The sequence below is a fragment of the Gadus morhua genome, chromosome 3 (genome assembly GCF_902167405.1).
Source record: "Gadus morhua chromosome 3, gadMor3.0, whole genome shotgun sequence".
NCBI lineage: Eukaryota > Metazoa > Chordata > Actinopteri > Gadiformes > Gadidae > Gadus > Gadus morhua.
This window is the reverse complement of record NC_044050.1, coordinates 7,855,021-7,876,402: the sequence shown is the minus strand read 5'-3', so window position 1 is coordinate 7,876,402 and position 21,382 is coordinate 7,855,021. Positions and strand designations below refer to the sequence as shown.

The window sequence follows — 21,382 nt, the reverse complement described above, 5'->3', positions numbered from 1 at the left end:
TGTGGCAGCCACAGAGCCCCGTCTTTTCAGTCAGACTCAACCCCTGTTATCATTGTCCTTATGGCCTGACCCAATGTCCTGCCAGCTTGGCACTCTGCCGCACGCCTAGTGCCTCCAATAGGCTCGGACATTGTGCTAATTTCACACCTTAAGTGTCTGAAGCAAGGCTAACGTTAGACATCCCCAGGCGACAAGTGTTCCTGGTTCAAGGACATTTCTCAAGGGAAGGCTTTAAAAAAAAACCCGTAAGCCCCATGTTTTGGCAGGCATCCTTGAAATAATAAGTGCTGTCTTTACAAGGAAATTAATGAGACAAATATTAATGTTTACACCTCCATATAAAAACATATCTTTGAATGAACCCAATGTGGAAGATTGCTCACTGAGAGTGGAACATTAGACTCACTTGTAGTTAACCTGAACATGATTTAAAGGTTACGTAGTTGCAGCGGCCCTAATGCTGAAAGTTTTTGTGGGTGAATGGTGTGGCTGAGTGATTGATTAGTAGACCTGTATTATACACATCAATGTGCTGTATATCGAATTTCATGAAAAAGCTCTATACTGTATATTTTACATGTAGATGATGAAGCTAATCATTTATAAAGTAATTTCAGTTTAAGGTCAGATTGATAACAAAAGTCTCAATTCTCCCTCTGTTCTTCCAGGTGGGTCCGGCAGGGTCTCAGTTTGGCCTCCTGGCTTGCCTCTTTGTTGAGCTTTTCCAGGGCTGGCAGATGCTGGAGAAGCCGTGGAAGGCCTTCCTCAAGCTGCTAGGCATCGTCTTGTTCCTCTTCTTCTGTGGCCTGCTGCCATGGATCGACAACATCGCCCACATCTTCGGCTTCATCAGCGGACTCCTTCTGTCCTTCGCCTTCCTTCCCTACGTAACCTTTGGCACATTCGACAAGTACCGAAAGCGTATTTTGATCGCTCTCTCGCTGGTGGTCTACTTAGGGCTCTTCTCGTCGCTTATTGTCTGGTTCTATATCTACCCCATTAACTGGCACTGGCTGGAGCACCTCACGTGCCTGCCCTTCACCAACACGTTCTGTGAGAAGTATGACATAGACCACGATATAGAGCACGTGGTGACCTAGAGGCACGTCCGGCCGGGAGATGGTCCTCTAGTACTGGTGGAAAGCTAGCGCTTTAATCCTGATGAGGCAAATGATTCCCAAGTGGATGGCGCTCAAGTGTGGATGAGCATTTCAGTTGTATTTGTGCATCGCCATCGGACCTTCAAAGAAAAATGGATACGGTACATCAAAGGGAATAATTGAATAATGCCATGATGTCTGTCTTCCTAGACCTCAACTCTCTGCCCTCTCTATATCCTTGTAAAACCTCAACTTGCGTCAACCCCAACCTGCTTTCCCATTTTCTATTCACAAACTGGTCATCACAGCTAATGCTATCATCAGAGGTTTGCTGGAAGTTTGAAGAACACGAGAGATGTAAATTAAGAAGACATGGCTATATTTTTTTTATTTTTGCTAATTACTTGACCAGTAAGGGTACGTACCACTGGATTTTTAACATTATTTCAGTAGATATGATGCGTTAAGCATTTGTAATTTGTTGCTTCACAATCAAATCCCTTGGAAGAAGCTCAATGCAATGTTGATATTGAAATGTATTCTCACTTAAAATGTTAAAAAAATGCCTCAAAATCTACATAGGATGTACATATTAGAAATTATGCGGCCTGCGTTTTTCTACAACTTGACATCTTTGAAACTGTATCATGTCTCATTATCTGCAGAATTTCAATTATTGATACATAACCAATTTCAAAAGTGCACTAAGCCTTGGTGATAAGTTATAAGCAGTCGCAACCTCTGCAGGAATTCTATCAAAACCACTTGCTGCCTTAAAATAACAATTACCTTTTACGAAGAGACGGATTGCAGCCATCTCATTCTCTTCACAGATCACATCCATATGTTTTGAGGCATCTGAGCGGTTTTACCCACTGTTCTTGTGCATGTTCTTGCTATACCGGTTCCATCTTTTAAATCTCATTCATCGTGTTTCACTTGTCTGTGCGCTAGCGTTTACAGCACCACTACTGGCATTTTGATTGTTCAAATGTCATTCTTACATTCTTGTCTAAACCACAATTTAGTCATGTATTCAGATTATTTCAAGTGTTTTTTCAGGAACGCCACAAAAAAGCTATACTTTTATTCGTGGGTTACTATAATCAATGTGCCTGGTTTGATGAAGGTTGCAATGGGTTTTCCCTGAGCCTTCTCTACTTGTAACATACTTTTACTTTGAATCTTTAGCTCTGTTCGCTGAGGCAAAGCAAAAAAAACAAGGTACACTTCTACTCTGTATGCCTATACCCTTCTTTCTAAAACCAGGTACACTTCTACTCTGTATGCCTATACCCTTCTTTCTCCCACGTCTGTTGGCCAAATTATGCATTAACTAAAAGGGATTATTGGTTATTTACATTTTCTGTAACTCTTGTGAGTAATATGCTTTAAAACTTGGAAAGCCAACAGGAAATATTACCTTATTTGGTTATAGTCAGCAATGGCATATGAAGAGGGATAAACAAAAGATGAAGACTGTTATGGATAATTTGTGTCATGTAATTTTAAGAATGGATTCAAAAATCAATTGGTAATCAGTCATTTTGTTGGGGAAAAAAGACTTTCACAGCCCAGTGCCTTTCTACAAAGTGGAAGTCTTGACCAATGTCTTTTCCTCTTTTTCATGCAATGTTTTTATGCAGCAATGTCCAGGGCACCGTTATATTATGAGTTTCTCTTTTAAATGAAATAATAATAATAAATAAAAGAAAGCTGTTCAAAATCAATTTTATAAGCAAACATATTTGTGTAAAAGGTTTACAATTGACTCAGAAGAAGGAAAATGTTTCTGCAGTATTAAAAATAGAAATAATCGGATGTAGATATTTATTTTATTTCATCAAAATTTTGTCCGTTTTGGGACTTGAGGCAAAAATGTGATTGTCCACAATGGACATTTAAGAGAGAATTACTACGAAAATAGATTTTCTAATATGGTAGTCGTACATTTTCAAATGTACCAATGTGGAGCTCTATATAATAAAGGAAGAGCCGGGTCGATTGAAACATGGGATTTCCTCGAAAACCACGCAAGTCTTTCAAGTCAAATTTACGTTCAGCACGCAAGGCTGACCAACCCCGGGACATTTTGTGTAATGACGTAAAATCTTTAGTGCGGTCGTTTTTTTTCTAATAAACAGTTGTGTTTTTTGTTTCATGCCATAATAATATGACAATACAAAGGATGAATTAGTACTTAAACCTGTCCTTAAGTGGGCAATGTCAGAGTTTTGAAGTTAAGAGGGAGAAAAAGGTGCCAGTAGTGGCTGTCGGGACGATTGAAACACTTGTTTCAAACGTCCCGCACGTCACTATTTTGTTTAAAAGAGTTATTTAATATAACGGGATGTTCAACTGTGTATCCTTAAACATGAATTAGGACAGGGAAATAAGTAAATTAAATGAAAATGTATTCGTCCAACGGGTATAAAATAAGAAAGGTGAGTTTTAATCGAAATGTGCATCTTGATAATTACGGTCAGGACAAAAAATATTTGGTTGACCTATTTGTATTATGAGAAATTATGAGACATTTTAGCAACGACGAGGACATGTTGTCCGGCATGTTGCATAAAAACAAGAGTATGGTCAATAGTTTCTGTTTACAATATGCTGATCATTCGTCCCGCATATGTAAACGTCCCGACTGGGCGGGGAGTTTGAAACAGTCAATTTACGTTCAAAGTTAAAAAAAAAAAAAACATAACAGCGCGATCATCCAATATGTGTATTAAATAACACTTCTAACTAAGAGAATACGAGTTGTGAGTTGTTGATCACATGATGAAATTATTTGTATACGTAACGTCATCTTTGAAAAAGACGTTTAACTGAAAGCTGTTTCAATCGACCCGGCTCTCCCCATACAACGATTATATTTTGTTTTTCAGAAGGTGAGATCAACAGTAGCCATTTGCTTCATGTAGGACTACTTCATGTATTTCTGTACTACTTGAACTGCTGTTAAAAAAGGATTAGCATGTTTTCGATCATCTGGAAGTGTTTTCAACGGTCAAAAGCAGGCATCGGGATTAATCGGAAATCTTAGAACAATTCCGATATTTTCCTGGGAATGTCATAAAAAACCTTATTCAAACCTCAAATTTGTGAAGCTGCATTATCATAATCTCAATGACACGAGTGCAGAGTCCATCCCTCCTGTGTCCTCTTTTTATAATTTATTTTATTTTAAAACATAATTTTTCGCTTTTCTGCTTAGGTCATTTCCTTTCCTAAGCAAGTTAGTTTTCTGTTTATGTTTCTTGTTTATGTACCCTACTTCGAATTTCTCCTTCGAGTTCTTTATTTCTTTGACGAATTCTTATTATTATGGCTAGCTTTTTCTGTCCCAGTATTTTCTTTTCTTTACTTCCTTCTGGGTCATGTTTCCAGCCAGGCAATGTGGTTGAAATGCAGCCTGCATCGATTTTTGGATTGAGGAAAAAATACATACCTACTTTATACTACTTAAATCACAGAAATATTTTTTTTCAGATAACTATTCTATTTCGTGAGCTTTGCCCTACACTTATTTCCAGACATGGATACATTGATAAATACATTTGAGTCTCTTATTGCTGAAGAACCAATGCATAGGCTCCTCCATTAATATTCTGTTCTATACTACCCAATATTTAGATGCCTCTAAAGTAACTCGAATACATTTTGAGATGCCTTACTTTCATCCGATAGTTTAAAATAGGAAATGAATGCATTCAAAGTATGCAATATATATAGACCAAATAAACACTGACACCAAGCGGCGAGTTCACCAGCCACCTAAAATTCAATTGTGGCAAGTGATGCACTGCGCTAGTTACGTTGCGACGCAAACACGTGCACTTCCCCGGTTACAAGTTTCTCTTTTTTCAGTCCCATCATCCACCCCTCTGGAGCTCCAGCTGCATCATTCCCTGAAAACACAGTGATGGCGGACCCCACAGCATCAGATGCAGAGGTAACGGACGAAGAAGCAGCCTCCCCGACCCTCTCTCCCGCAGCGAGTCCGGGCTCAGAAGCAGCGTCCATGGCGCTCTCTCCCACCGCGGACGGTTCGCAGCGACTGCTCTTCTCCCACGATATGGTCTCAGTGCGGCACCGCGGCTCGCGTCGGCTGGGCCTAGTGCGGATGATTCACGGAGAAGAGGAGTTGATTTCAGATTCGGACATCGACGACGACGGCGGAGGGAAAGGTGGCGGCGGGGGCGGACGTGTCCCGTGTAGCTCGGACACCGAGAGCGCCGCGGACGCCCGGAGTCGGCCTCTCGGACGGGGATTCGTGCGAGTTGAGTGGTACCCCGACGGAGGAAAGCAAGACATCCGGGAGACAAAGGTATCTAGCTGTGGTGCTAACTGTTTACACTCCAATAAATCACCTTGTGGGATACGAGGGGGTTGTGTTTGGGTGTTGTCAGCTGGCTGATGTCTCAGAGATGACTGTTGCCCCTTATTGGAATATATTCAACTAATTTACTCAATAAGCCAAATGTGCTAGTTGACTTACGGAACAAGGCAGACATGTGTGCTAGCAAGCTGCTTAGCTTTCTGCTACAGTACATCTCTTATCGGCTGGTTGCAAGCGAGCTACATTGGCTAAATCCTCCACCTGCCCCCTCCATATCTCCTCATCCCAGCTGTAAATTCACACAAAATGCCATAAAGGATAACAGGCAATCGAGGCTATCCTAGATTTTTCTGTACAATCTGTTGTCCTGTTTTCAGCACTCCATATTTGATTATAATCTTAACAATTCAAATCTCAACTGGGTGTGACTTGGCCTTTGGCGCATGGTCGAGATGTTTGTTTGAGGTTAGGGAATCGCCAATTATTCAAGCTGAACTCGTGTAGTGATGCGTCTTCAGGACAGTGTAAACTAGACGCACCCAAACTAAACAGGTGTGGCAATAACTGCAGCAAACCATTGTCAGGCTAAAAGAAAACATTTCATCCATATCGCCTGACGCTTTTTTTTATATCTAAATTTAAAATGGTGCTAACAGTTCTTAGTCGTCCGGACAAGACATTCAGGCCAATGCATTTACTGTCAGTTCGTACGATGATCACATTTAAGATTTATTTCTAGGAGGTTCAGTACACTAGAATCATGCTCTAATCTCTTATCTTCAGCAGGTAGCTATCATAAAACTGCCTGTAAGCTGGTGATGTTATTAAAAAAAACAGTCAACATTACAGAAACACAAATTGTGCTTTGCTGAAAAAAATGAATCTCTAGGGACTGAATATATGATCCTAGAGAACAAAATCCTTTTATTTATCATACACATAGATTAGACTAGAAACAAATTTCAAGAGCTATTCCCAGCCGGCATTGTCAATCTGGCAAAATATGTTCTGGCCAGATATGTTGTTTATGGATAAGAACAAAGGTTGAATGAAGCTGACGTCTGACAATGACACACAGGTCAACATGCCAGAAAACCTTTTGTTCTGTGTCAATACAAGTAGTGAAGTGGCAAGCCCCTAAAGGCTTGACGGTGTATTTGTGTCATCATATTTGCACTTATAGTGGCTTTTTAAACATGCCATTGGCCTGACAATATACGAATAAGCCATCAAAACGATGGTCAAATAGATTTCCCTATGGAATCAGTTTTATTTATTATTCTTTAGTTCAAATTCCCTAATGCTGTTCATAACATTGAACTACTGAACCAGTCAGTAATATTTTTAAACCTTTCTTAATATTATGAAATGGTTCGCGACAATGCTATTTTGAAAACTACTTTAGGATACTTAACCTTTCTAATGGCAGAGCCATTTCTGCAACGAATGTGAAGGATTGTCAATGCCATCCACTCTGACTAGGAAGCCCTTTTCTTCCTTGGTGCTAAAATGAACACTGCCCTTCAGCTACTCTGTTTTGATGTAACTAGCAGTGATCCACTAGGGGAAGTAAATTCCGAGTACATTTGACACCAACCGGTGATGTTCTTAGGTCAATGTGAGTCGGGACAATAATAAAAAAGTATTCTAAATCGGGGAGTCATTAAAGACAAGTTTCAAGCATGTGTATAAATAAAAAAAAAACTCAGCTCACTTCATGAGTTTATTGTGATTTTCTTTATGGTAGATTACAGCTTCAGGCAGATAACTTTGGGGGGGGGGGGGATTGGAGTTTATATGTACAACATGTTGAAAGGAGATTCATTCAGTAGCTCCTTACTGCGAAATCGTTTCTCACATGTATACCATTACATCTTGATGCATATCTGAGTCCATACTCTGCCCTCACTACCATAACTATAATTCTGCACGGAATTCAGGGATAACTAATTATTTCTAAACAGTCACTTTCAAAGAACATGAGTTTTGTGTCAGAAGATTGAAAGTCAACTGAAACACAAACTAGGCTCAGGCTGCCACGCTTTATGACTCAAGTATTTTCTTTGTTGACACCACCCACTCAATTTGGCTGGAATAATTGGTTCAAAATGGCTTCAGAGCATCAGCAAGGGGATGGCTCTTTATTAGTGCTGTTGGGAAACCATATTTCCAAGGGTTTAATCTTTCGATACGTCCAATGTTGTACGTTTTCGTTATTTGTGATCAGTATATAAGAATGGCATAGCTCCAGTATGCCATTCTACTCTCGCTATCATGCCTCAACATCAGGCAACATTCTGTAAAGTGTAATGAATGAAAAACCCATATTTATTTATAACAGGCTTTATTTTACATTTTGAAAGCTAGCTAGTTAGATAGACATTTATACAACATGTGCGATCAACTTTAGACTGTCCATCGGCCGCGGGATTAAGGAGCTGTTGACTAAGCTGGTAGAGCTAGTCGAGACTAACCTTAGCTGTAATGTAGTTATTTATTTAGTCTTCACCAAAATTTCTCGGTGTAAAGCATTCCCACTTCCTTGACCCCCTGGCTGTCGGCTGGTGATGTATGGGTGATTGGAAGAATCCATTCCAGACAGTGGAGGTTGATCAGCAGAAGGGTGGGGTTTCTCCATCCATTAGCTTGATCCTGCTGCATCCATTCCCGTAAAGACCCCCGGTTCATCACCTCCCCCGCTGGTGCCTCAGCAGAGTACAAGAAAAGCCTCTCTCAAATGAGAGAGGGAGTGGAAGGCACATTTGACAGCCTCTTGCTACCCAGCCCCGTTTTGCCATTAAAGGAAGACAGCCAGACTGGTCTTCTTTGAGTCTGGGTGTTCCTGAAGCTGTTAAAACAGGGATACATTGATAAACCTCAGAAAATTGCCTTATCGTGGCAAAGAATTTAAATGAGCAATGACAGTGGTTATGCATTCGGATTATGATTTTAGGATAGACTGTTGACTTTCAAACTGGCTCATGGCAGGCTAAAAGGAGGAGTTTGAACCACATTAATTAACCAACAAGGTGCCTAATCTGATGGGCTGTTGCCTCTATTTGCAATAAGGAGGCATTGCAACCTAGGGGTGTGCCAAAATATCGATACTGCGACATATCGCGATATTTCGTCTTGCGGGACGTTATCGATATGCTGACGCCAGATATCGATATTTAAAGGTCCCATGACATGAAAATCTCACTTTAGGAGGTTTTCTAACATAAATATGAGTTCCCCTAGCCTGCCTATGGTCCCCCAATTGCTAAAACTTGCGTTTGGTGTAAAACGAGCACTAGCTGTTCTGCTCGCCTTTGGAAAAAACGGAGGCTCAAGTGCGCTGATTTGGAATGTCTGTATTCTTGACGTCATCAGGAATCTCAGCTCCTCCCCTTACTCTGCCTGGCCCGCCCAGAGACGTTGGCCCGCCAATGAGACTCGACCGTGCGAGCGCCACATGTGTGTGTGTTTGTGTGAATACACACACTGTAACGCAAGTGTTTCTTGTCGGTTCTTTGACGTGTCTTGTATTTCCACAACGAGACTGTTGTGGGGGTTATGTTATCTCAGCCATGGTTGAGAAGGAATTGGGAGAAAGGAACTTTGGCTTTGACTGGCTGAAGTACATGAACTGCGTCATGCCGCCGGTTGCCGCGAGGCACCATCGCCCGGCAGCGGGCAGCCGGCAGCAGGCAGCGAGCGGTTCAGTCGACTTCAGGTTGATGTGAAAGTGGAAGAACCAGAGACGTCGCAGAACCCGACAAAGTCGTTTGTGATTCATTATATCGTCTGGAGGCGCACACCGCTTTTGGCCGTGATAATATGTATTAAATGATATAGATTTCTATGTATTATATGATATTATTTAGATATAGAGCTCCAGGACTGTATCGCAAGTGTTGTACACTTCCTTGTTATTTGGATAACCGTTCTGTCGGACTCTCGTCTCTGGTATTTCTACGAGACTCGTATTGGGGGTTATCTCAGCCAAGGTTGAGAATGAATTGGGGGGAAGGAACTTTGGCTTTGACTCCCTCAAGAACATGAACCACGACATGGAGGAGAAAGGGATTGTTGGCGGCGAATGTCTCCAGCTTGAGACCCGCTGAGGGACCACCGCCGGAGGCGGAGGTGCCTTAGCGCTGCCCGGGAACAATCCCTTTCTCCTCCTTGTCGTGGTTCAGTCCACTTCACATTGATGAGGACGTTGAAGAACCAGGAACGTCGGAAAACCCAACGCGGTCGTTTGAGATTCATAATATCGGCTCACACATCTTTTGGCGGTTATAATATATATTATATGATATAGATATCTAAGGCTATATGATAATATTTTGATATAGAGCTCCAGGACTCCCGTGTGTTCTAGAATATTTACAGAACACGGCTAAAGGCTGTGTGCGCCTCGCCATTGCGATACATCCACTGTAAACAGAGCGAATGAAACTAAGCAATGAAATGTTTTCTGCATTTATTTTGTTTTCTAATTTTCTGTTACTTTGCATAAAATGTTTTTGCAATAAATTCTGAATTTCTTCAGTGACACAGATATCGTGATGTATCATGGGTGAAATTTCTTGCAATATATCGATAATCGCAGAATCGCTGTATCGTGATATTATCGTTATCGTGGGTAAAATATCGTGATCGTATCGTGGGGTACCTAGTGATACCCAGCCCTATTGCAACCCCAACCAACCGTTTTTGCCTGCTAAGTATTGACACGTTATCTCCCTGTTGACGTCTTGCTCCGTTTAATTCATTTTGAGGTGGTTAATTGATCAAACTCCAATCCAACTGGTCTAGTTTGATGTTGAATTCCCTCATAAATATGTGGAATTGAAATCCTTCTCCGTCGCTTTACTTGAAGTGGAGCGAGATTAGAATATTTTCAAGGTCTCTAAACAGCGTAACCAAAGCCTTAGATATAGCAGGACGATTGCAGCCATAGTACTTGCCTGTCAACATAGTTCCTACAAAGTGATGATGAAAGGCTTTCTTGAAACCTAGACTGAACTGTGTGGTTTGCTGAAGCTGGACCCCGGTCTGAGCTCGTGAGAGAAGCCGTAGACCAGGGCTATTCAACCTCCTTAACAAGTGGGCCGAAAAGGAAACCCACTGGGGGTTCATGGGCCACACGGAGTAAAACTACGTGACTGAATCGCTACAAATAAATCGTACTTAAAGTAGTGTTAACTTAATATATAGTACTACTATATGGAATAAACTTGTCAGACGCATTCCTTCCTTCACTTTTAATCGTATCATTATAAAAGATTTTTGTTCTCGCATATTTTGGACACGTATTTAGAATTCAACCATGTTGTTAGAATCATCACAAAACAGAACTACTGTACATGTGAGACATTTTGAGTCAGTGAGAAAGATTGCACTGCCTTGTTTGCCTAGTTTGGCTCATCCTGAGACACTCATGCAGCTTCTCATAGGCCATGGAGCAACGTGCCCTTGTTCTGATGGCATTCATATGAGAAAAGCTAGACTCGCGCGTATCGGTTGAGCCAAACATTGCGTCAAATTTTTTAGATACGGTCAGAAAACTGAGCGGTTTCACTTTTAATCAAACTCAACTCTGTAATGCTATATGTTTACATGCCATCTTTTCTCAAAGGAACACATGTCAGTTGGATCAACTAATTGACAAGAACTCTCATAACACTAATTAAGAACCCTTATACAATCGGCACACAATGAATTTCATAAGAAAAATCCTATTGATATATATTTCACAGATCGGGCGATCACGCATTAAAAAGATTGATTGTTATCTGCTTAAATAAAACCAGATTGGTGCATCCCTAAATAGCTGCTAAATTGGTTTGCCTGTTACCCTAGATTTTTGGATTACTATTGGTGAAATGACTAGGCTAGAATCGGGTCAGATTCATACTACATCTTAAACTATTCTCGTTGGGAATAAGAAATATAATGTTGAAAGATCCCAAAGTCACCTCCAATAACGGGCCCTTTTTTAAATACATTTTTTTATATTTGTTTCCAAATATTGAATCATTTATATGAATATAAATTATTGCCTAATTTTAGCCAATATTGGCATAAATGGCATTCCATACTCGACGGCCTGTTTCGTTATTCATTCCTTTAATTATATAAAGTCTTATTAAAAAAGGTAATTTAGGTTTACATGGAAGCGCACCGTGTGATAGTTGGATTATCTCTTATAAAACAAAATAGGATAATTCTTTTAGATTAGTCTTGGTCTAAACAATGGACATTGGAAGATATTCACATTATTTGATCTGTTTGTGTCTGTGTGATCTCTAATAGATGACAAGTGGACATGGGCGTGTATCGATTCCTCTCCACTGTTCTCCCAGAATTCTACTGGCTAGGGTTACAGCTTTGTTTACACCTATGTTGTTTGTGGGTTTAAATGATTATTTTTCATGTTGGATTGTTCCGTTAAAGGCTGTAGAGAAAACAAAATGAGAGACTGCATGTCTTGTATCTGACGTCGCGCTCCCTGCGACTGGCGTGGACAAGACCGACAATCTCCCCATCGGCATAACTGAAACTCTCCTCCACATGCCCAGACTTATAATAGTTTTCACCTCTTTTAATGCTTTTATCCTCCCATTGGAAAAATGCGGTGAAGTGGAGCAGAGAGATCGCCATGTCTGTACCGGAGTTCCAAGTGCGGGTGGTATATCATTCGCGTCGAGAGCAGTGTGAATTTAAATGATCATTTAAATCCACAAACATGTGTAATTCTGAGCATTTAAAGTAAAAAAATAAAATAAAGATAATTACTTTCTCTCCCTTGAAACCCATTCATATTTTACGATCTCATAGGTCCTATGGGGTCTACCGGAAAGGGCGTGACTTTGACACTATTGGAAGCACCCGCACTGTTTGCGTACATTTGTTGAATATTCTACTGACTTTCTGGTTGTTATTATGTGGAAAGCGACTAAGGATTTTCTCAGACGGAAAACATGTTGCACTTGGTCATGCTGGTACGGTGTCACTGATTAACTAAAATAAAAGATGTAATGAAACGACAACAGGAAAATACTCTGATGGCATCAAACCAAAAACATAAAATTGCTCCTTCTCATTATCCCGAATTGGTGCCAGTAAGTGCTTCCACCTGGCATACAGGCCTCTACCCGCTTCCCCTTAATGGTTTCCATAGTCCATCTCTGGGCACTCCTGAACACAGACATCTGTGGCTGCCGCATGCGTCGTAACAGCCCCATCTTCAAATGTTACAGGGTGGCGCAGCACAACTGTTACTCTATTTTGGGGGAACTGTTAGACATTCTATGTGCCCCAATCAATTTACTCTATACCGTTTGCGGCTTTGCTGAATTTATATTGTGGGGCAAATTCATACCGGTGTAGTTTTTATACCGATTATAACTTAACTGTGCCAATATCGTAATCCAACTGGGTTTATTGGATGGCGTAAACCCAATCAGCCGGACTAGGTCCAGAGAGGTGTGGATGGACTAGGTCAAGCTCCACACACTCGGTGTGTCTATAACTTCCCATTGATTTTAGTTGTACCACTAAATTGTCATCGAGTCTCTTTGGAAACGTTAAAAATAGTTCAATACACATGCAGCTGGGTAGAGGAGGCAAACGCACCTTACGCACAATTATTACTGCAAGAAGAGCGTGGTCGGTGGGAAACGGTGGCAGGTAAAAGTCAGCAAAGCTGCTTATGCAGTGTTATTTAGCAAACAGAATTAAGCACAACATAAATGGAAAACGTATGATGGAATGCAGAAAGCAACACTTAATTTGAAATAACACCAAGCTGTATGACTTTATTTACGGTTTAGTCTATTTCAAGATTAAAATCCCAGTGGAAAGTGTACCACAGGTTTAGGTTGGCGGTTCAGCTCTGAAGGGTTCTCTGGTCTCTCCACTGTTTAATGAGGACCGTGCTAAGCCCTCTTGGCAAGCTCAGGGCCACTTGCATCAAGGATGCTGAGTTCTAATGCGCCAGCGGTCAATACGCATCTTCTAGTCTGCAATGAATAGACTCCCCCTGTGATGGAAAACAAGAGGGCATACTCTTCTGCAGGGGGTGCAGACAAGATGACTGGACTTTGTTTTAAAAAATGATTTTGTTGACCGGTATCCCTTCTCTTTGCCTTGCAGCTGATACTTGAAGACCGCTCCATCGTTATTCGAGACTTTGTTCGGCGGATGAATTCTAATGTAAGTGGAAAAAGAACACGCACTGAATGACTGACGCCTGGAAGGTGTTGTATTTTAAAAACATGTACATCTGAATTTTACAAATTGATAAACAATTTTTTCATTTGATCCATTTTCATTTGTGCTCATGATGGTTATTCTAGATCACCAATACCAGATTCAAATGGCAGGGGGGGCAGTGTGAGGAGGGCATCGGGGACTCGCATCAACTGCATGCAATACTTTTAAAGTTGTCCGTGTATAAACATTTTATGAATTTAAAATGTTAAACATTAAATGACTATTATCTCATGACGCTAACTATTGTGGAGAACAGTGTTTTGGTGAGCAAGCATATGGAGAACAGAGATGCAGGGTGTCGGATCAAGCAAATTTCTTTCTGCATGTGCTACAGAAGGGTGACCATCTTTGATCAAGTTTCCCTCAGCGCTGTATTAAAAGCCAAAATACGACCACCCTTCAGACTTGCTCCATCCAGAAGGCTGAACTTTTTCCAGAACGCTCTCTATGCCTTTCGCTATGCTTCTCTTGACTCCAAAAAAACCTACGTTGCATCTGACTGTTGCTGACTTGGTGGATGTTTGACATAACATTGACCATGACTTTTTCAGAGCATGGTAATTGAACGATGTTTCACCGATAATTAAAATGGTAACAATCCTGCTAACAATCTGAATTTTAATGTGGTTTATTGTTCAATCGTAATATATTGATCGCCTAGAAGGTGATTAATGTTGGGTGTGTCTGTGTCAAACCATAACTCTGGACACTCTTCCGACCGCATGCTGTTGAATGACTATATTCCAAATCATTATGGAATAGAGGATGTGATGTAATTTTCTTTTCCCAGGACAACCAGTCCGGTGTAGTGACCGACATAGACATATGGTGTGCGGTGAAACTGGTCGGGACTAACTGCGTTTTGTATCCGGTGAACAGTAAGGACCTCCAGCACATCTGGGTAAGAAGGGCTAGTCCTGGCTTGGTTTTATTCCTGGTGAACCCTTTTAACAGAAGCATCATCGTAGGACAAACACGTGCGTCACTCATAACACTTATTACTGTGAATGCTGTAGCATTCACACTCTAGATATTGAAAACTTTATTATTCTTATTTTTATTCTTCTTCCTTACGTTTTTTGGTCTCCAACTCTTCCGCCATACTTTCAGCTACAGAAGCCATTCAACTATCAAAACGTTCAGCTCTTTAACGACATGATGGCTATCTATCAGTGTTTTTCAACTTTTTAAACTATTCAGCTTTTTCCACCTCTGGTACTTCAACTTCTTAAGACGTAACTCAATCAATTTTCTACCGTTTATCTGCGTTCAAACTAGGGTTGCCGCGGTATACGGTATAACCGGTGATGCCAACCTCGGTGTTGCACAACGGCAACACCGAGGTATTATTTTATTTTTTTTCAGTAATAAAAAACAAATTCAGTAAAAATGAATAATATAATTAAGAAAATTAAAATGTGTAGAATAGGCCACAGTTCTGCTCTGTGCGGGAGAATTGGCGCGCCGAGAATTGACGCGCTTCCTTACAAGACCGGTAACTAGGGCTGAAACTAACGATTATTTTAATAATCGATTAATCTGTCTTATTTTTTCAATTAATCGATGAATCTGATAAAAAAAAAAAGAAACATTTGGAATTGCCGCATCTTTATTCAAAAACTGAACATTACTTCAAATTCACAGTGCAGACTGAAGTGTTAAAACACCAGGTTATTGCTCCAACGTCCCGGAACTATTAAAAGTAATATTAAAGAATTAAAAGAACATAACTGGGATAACACAAAAAAAAACATACTGTATGATACTGTATGTGAATGTATGATATACTTTTATATGTATATAAGGGATGTCCATGGTTAACAGGTCAAACCTATTGATACCTTTTTTTTTTTTTTTAAGCTAACTAGCTCTCTATCCTGCCGATTTTAACATGGATTAAAAACTGCATTACTATTTTTAACTGACGGGACTTTGTACACCGTCCGGTTGTGTGATTACTACCGCTGCTTTGAATGACTGTTCATGCACGCGGTGACGACTCCGAGCCCGTCTGCACAACGTCTGCAGCAGCAGCAGCTGAGAGTTTTCAGTTGGACTAGACGGATACTCAGTTGAAGGAGTTTTTTTTAACCCAAAGACAGTGAAGGTACAACACTTTTATGTAGGCCTACAGTCCAGTTTTAAGATATGACCAAAATACAAGCTGTGTTCGCTCACACTAAAGCTTGCTGTGGGCGGGCATGAACCAACCTGTCGGCGGCTGGCTGTAAACAGTGCTGCGCCTATGAGTAACTTATTAATCGCGCGACACAACGAATCGACGACCAAATTCATTGCCAACGCATTTAGTAATCGATTTTATCGATTCGTTGTTGCAGCCCTACCGGTAACCATAGCAATGCCGGTAAACATCCCCCGCGAAGCCCAAGGCCTAAAAAAAAAAAAAAGTTTGCTTCCTGTTGGTTGTCAGTTGAGGTCATGGGTAGGTAGGGAATTTAATTTATTTTTTTATTTAATTTTTTCCAGCGACAGCGAATGATAGGTAGGTTGTTTTCATTTGATAACGAGAAAATTCGCTCATCCTTGTACAGAATGAATAGGTGCTGTACCAAAACGTAATTATGGTTTGCATAAAAAAAATATATATATATATATTTTATTTTTATTTTATAAAGCTCATAATATAATTTGGGTCGCACATAAATTGACGGTCGGTCAGAAACCGGAACCAAACAACATTTCTTTTTTTAGGCCCAATCCCTACGTGAGCTCCACACGCTACGGCCATCCGGAGGCGCACAGAGCTTTTGGCCGTGATATTATGATATATACAATTAGGGCCCGACCGATTTATCGGCCTGCCGATTTAATCGGCCGATTATAGCCTTTTTGAAAATAATCGGCATCGGCCAAAAAGACGCAGATTACAACCGTTTTTTTTTTTTTTTTTTTAAATGTTATTGCGCTTAGTATCCTGCAGATTGCGCTCCTACTCGCCTTGCTAACTAACAACTTTAGCTGGAGTAAAAAAGAGGAGATTGAATTTTACCGTACAACATGAAAGCACGCTCGCTCAGGCAGCTGCGCGCTCACCTCACCAATGTACACAAGACGCGTTGTTTGAGCATGTTGTGCCTGTTTTTCTTTAGGTCCCAGGCCATGTTAATTTGTTATACTGTAGACTCTAACGGTGAGACCATACTGCTCAGCACGCTCGTGTTAGTCACTGCTCACGAGCGCAGCACATTGGGAGTTAGTTATTTATTTTACATTTTACATTACACTCATTTTTGACTGTAAATGTATTCTAAAACACTCAAAGGTTCTGCATTCAATTCACATATTCGTCAAGTGTTTAAAGTATATTTAAGGTATCAAAAACTATGTTTTATATGCTTTTTTTTTAATCAATATCGGTCGGGCCCTGTATGCAATTATACTATTGTATATAGAACGTTATAAGACGCCGAGAATTGGCGCGCTGCCAGCCGCTGTCAGAGTGTGAGAGGAGAGTTGACGGACAAGATGGCGGTTAACCTATAGTTTCAAAGTAATACCGTTTATACCGGTGTTGACACAATCGTATTACTCGGTGTGAAAATGTCCACACTGCGGCACCCCTAGTTCAAACCATTTACCAAATCTACACACTTGTATCTTCAATAATATCTAAACGGAATTTAAATATTTTTTAAACTTTCTTCAGAATCAGTTTTAGTTTCAAACCGTCATATTCTACAGTTGGTCCCGTTGAAGCCATCTGCCCATTCTGACACTTAAATTACTTAAGACGTCGTAACTCGGTCAAATTTCCACCGTTTACCATCGTTCAAACCATTAAACAAATCAGCACATTTGTATCTTCAATCTTATCCAACAGAATTTTGATAGCATTTATACTTTTTTCAGAATCAGTTTTAGTTTCAAACCGGCATAGTTTTCAGTTGCTCTTATTGTTTTCCGTTGACACACGCACACATTAGCTCCGCCATTCTCTTAAAGAGACACACAGGCAATGCCGCCGCCGTTCTCTTAAAGGGGACATATCATACCACCAGGTGTGAGTGTGATTAGCCATTACAAGCTGTTTTCAAAATGTGCAGCATAGTGACATCACAGGTGGGCGTGTCCACCTAGATGTGTGCTGGATAGATCAGTCTACCAGCCTAGACTGATCTATCTATGCGTTGCTCATCTATGCGTCACACATCTAGGTGGACATGCCCCCCTTTGATGTTACAATGCTGCGCATTACATAATCACACTCACACCTGGTGGTATGATGTTTTCTTTAAAGAGACGCACACACACGCAATGTCTCCGCCATTCTCTTAAGACACACACACGCACAGCTTTATTTCAATTCGATTTTACATTTTGAAATCACTGGATTAAAGCTAATCAACATTTCTGCTGCCTACTACTCCGACCATTACTACTACTCCTACCATTACTACGAATACTACTACCATTATTAAGAATACTACTACCATTACTACTCCTACCAATACTATTACTACTACCAATACAACTACTACTTCAGCTACTAACTATTACTTCAGCTACTAACTATAACACAAGCAATAAATCCTTCTATAGTATGACTAACGCAATATTGTAAGCAGTCAACAAATAAACTGCTCCTTCCTGTAGGCCAGGCCTTATATGTTGAGATGAATCGGAGGCCGGACTCGAATACTACTGCCCTGGTAACAAATCACAAACTAAAGTGCAAAAATATGAAAACAAATATGTTGCTCTACCACTCTAAAAATAATGTAGATAACTCAGTTTTTGTAATAAACATGTCGTATGTAAACATGTGCGATTTGACCACCTGTCAGCAGAACAGAAGTAGTAAAAAGATTTTTGCTCTGCTGCAGCTCTCCGCTTTCATGTTTTGAATACCTCCAGTAGGGCAGCCTGGCCATACATGTGCGGGATGCCGTGCTGTTTATCCTGCGTCTAGCTGTAAACATGGCCTTGGTCACCATGTTGATCATATTGTTCCCTATGAACTCCGCGTTCGTCAGAGTAAATTTGCAGTTTTGAATCTCATTCATACGGAATTATGCTCTGGATCATTTTGATTAGTGATCCCTGCTGGGTATTTGGCCTACCTGGTAGGGTTTTTGTCAGTTTATTTTTTATGTCTGGTTCACCATTGTGAACCATTATGGCAAACCGTGTCTTTTTTTTTTTTCTTTCATCGCAGCCTGTGCGATTTCAGAATCTCTGTTACACGCTGACCTACCGCGCTCGTTATTTCCCCGGGTAGTCAGCCCGTAACCTTATGCTGCTATCCATTTGGAGGGTAGGCTGGTACGAACGACCAGCTTCAGCGAGAACGTGACGTATTTCCCTTGCTCCAGCCTTCCAGTTTGCCATTTGTGTCAGACGAGTTTGAGCCGAAAACTATTTTGGAAAAAAGAAATAATCCAGTGTATAATGGTTGCCAGCCTTTACAGAAACATTAACATTGCAAGCCTTTTAGATTGCAATAATATTTTTCCATTTTTCGCAAATTTTAATTTCAACAAGTGCTGTTGTGTTTCTGTCGAGCCACGAGGGATAGTAGCGGGCTAGTCATCATTAGCAATATAGCCTCTTTAGCAAACCAACTTGAAAACACAACTTTACATTGAATTGCACGCAAAGCAAGGCCGTGCAATGCATAAATTGGTGACCGGATTAAAGCAGCAATGAAATCAGGTGTCTAAGAGGATTAAAACCACATTACAACCACCAACGTGGTACAAATGCAAAGAAAATACAGCTCAACCCCCATTGACTTTGGGCGCATCCATCTTCTTTGCTAGTTGTACAGATCTGCTCGCTCTACTTTGAAAGCGACGAGATGCTACGACCGAAAGGGGGCGTGCCTCCTGAAATGCCGCAAGAAAGCTGGGAGATTTGCGACTTTAACACTTTGTACATCCAAATGGATAGCATTAGTCTGTCCCTGCGTGGTGCGTTGAACTCGTAACCTAAGCGTTCCCTTGGTGTGTGCAATCTTTCCTATTTAGGGGGTTAAGTGAGAGCAAGCACCCCATGTCCAAAACCACCGCACGCAAAAGCGCCCCAGCCCCTCGTCCCGATGGGGTGAACTGTCAGTCCCGTTAACCAGCCCGCGCCTTAAGTTCAGTCATTTCATTCCACCGTGTGTATATAAATCCAAAAGGTTCTCTCTCTCTCAATGAAGTGTCTTGACAGCCAAACGTGTGTCCTTCGGGTTAGGTCCTATATCCGAGTCCCGTCTGCAGAGAGCCAGCTCCAGAGACTCTCACCTCAGTCTAACAACCTGACACTCAAGGCAACGCTAATGAGCACCTCAACACCGCCCCCTCTGTGTGATGACAACACCGACCCTAAGCATAAGCACACTAACGCTATCCCTATTCCTCATATCGTAACAATCTCGTTCCATTACATTGCGTTTGAGGGATACACTTAGATTAATTGTTTAGCCCTAACGGGTAGTCGACTTATCTGCACTGATTTAGACCTCTACCCGTATCCTGGTGCATGCAAGGAGCAGACCCATTATTAGATTTATGAGCAACACCTCTGTTTATCCTAAATCACTGTCTCCTGTATAAAGGGTCCAATTAATCCATGGCTATCAACTGGATACAATCTGATGCCTTGCAATGGCTTGCATATATTATTTCACTTTCTTATAACGAATGTAAGTCGTTTTGGATAAAAGGGTTAGTCTTCTGAATGCCCTGAATGTAAATGATGGTCAATCTTGCACATAATGTGGAGTTTCATACGTGGACTAATCCTGCTCCTCCTTCCAGTCCTTTATGTATGGGGACTACATCGCCTATGACTTTTGGCTGGGGAAGGTTTACGACCTGACCAACCTCATCATCCTCAAACTGTCCAATGGAGCCAGGTAGAGTATGCTTGCATCAAAGATGCATGTATGTCAAATGTGTCCAATAATACCCAAATTGTTGGTATAAATCAACCCAGCTTCTTTGTCTCCTGCTCTGTCTTCCTGTAGGTGCTCCATGAGTGTGGACGACGGTGCCAAGCTTTACGATGTCTGTCCGCATGTCAGTGACTCTGTACGTATCTCAAGCCCTATACAGAAGAGGCTCTTCTACTTCGCCTGGTTCTAGAGATTCACTGATACGATACCAGTACTGTTTATTGCCCGATACTGTGCTCAAGTACTCCTACTCTACCCTACAACGTACTCCTGTTCTACCCTAGGCAAGGTGACGTTACGTTGAACAGTCAACGGTGAACCTGCGTTTATTTATTTTATTAAAATTTTTTAAACATGGTAATTAGTCCTTCATGATCGTCAACAAGGTAATCCATGGCATGCTATCACTGCTACTGAAATAAATGTAGAAACAATAATTTGGGGGAAAAGGTGCACCAGCCACATGGTTTTGTGTGGATCTGTCTAGGCAGTGATTGACTGCGCCGTCTGAGAGAAAGTTGGGCTTTTCGCAAACTTATCGTATAACGTCAAGGTGTGTGGCTGATGTTTTTTTTGAGCATGGATTTATTTTGTACCTGTGTCTGAGGGTTGTGCTTCTTTGACACTTATCGCTAGAGCTTTTTTTGCGCATTTCATTTACAACATCGTATTACTCATCATAACGCTCATAACACAACAACGGTACTAAAAATTATATCACAAAGTTGCCGTGGGCCATAACCATGGCAATAACACGGCCCACGTTTT

At 41.0% G+C, this 21,382-nt stretch overlaps 2 protein-coding genes across 3 annotated transcripts in view; both read left to right on the top strand.

The window, feature by feature from the left end:
• LOC115540772 (inactive rhomboid protein 2) overlaps positions 1-2,830 on the top strand; it is a 28,748-nt gene extending 25,918 nt beyond the window's left edge. For both annotated transcript variants that reach the window (XM_030352344.1, XM_030352345.1), the window contains one exon: positions 669-2,830. In XM_030352344.1, coding sequence (XP_030208204.1) covers positions 669-1,100 — 432 coding nt within the window. In that variant the 3' untranslated portion in view covers positions 1,101-2,830. The remainder of the gene's footprint in view (positions 1-668) is intronic.
• A 2,043-nt stretch (positions 2,831-4,873) lies between these two features.
• ube2o (ubiquitin-conjugating enzyme E2O) overlaps positions 4,874-21,382 on the top strand; it is a 32,839-nt gene continuing 16,330 nt past the window's right edge. The window contains exons 1-5 of the mRNA XM_030352343.1: positions 4,874-5,436; positions 13,594-13,653; positions 14,504-14,614; positions 20,478-20,575; positions 20,687-20,750. Of these exons, the coding sequence (XP_030208203.1) occupies positions 5,032-5,436; positions 13,594-13,653; positions 14,504-14,614; positions 20,478-20,575; positions 20,687-20,750 (738 nt within the window). The 5' untranslated portion in view covers positions 4,874-5,031. The remainder of the gene's footprint in view (positions 5,437-13,593; positions 13,654-14,503; positions 14,615-20,477; positions 20,576-20,686; positions 20,751-21,382) is intronic.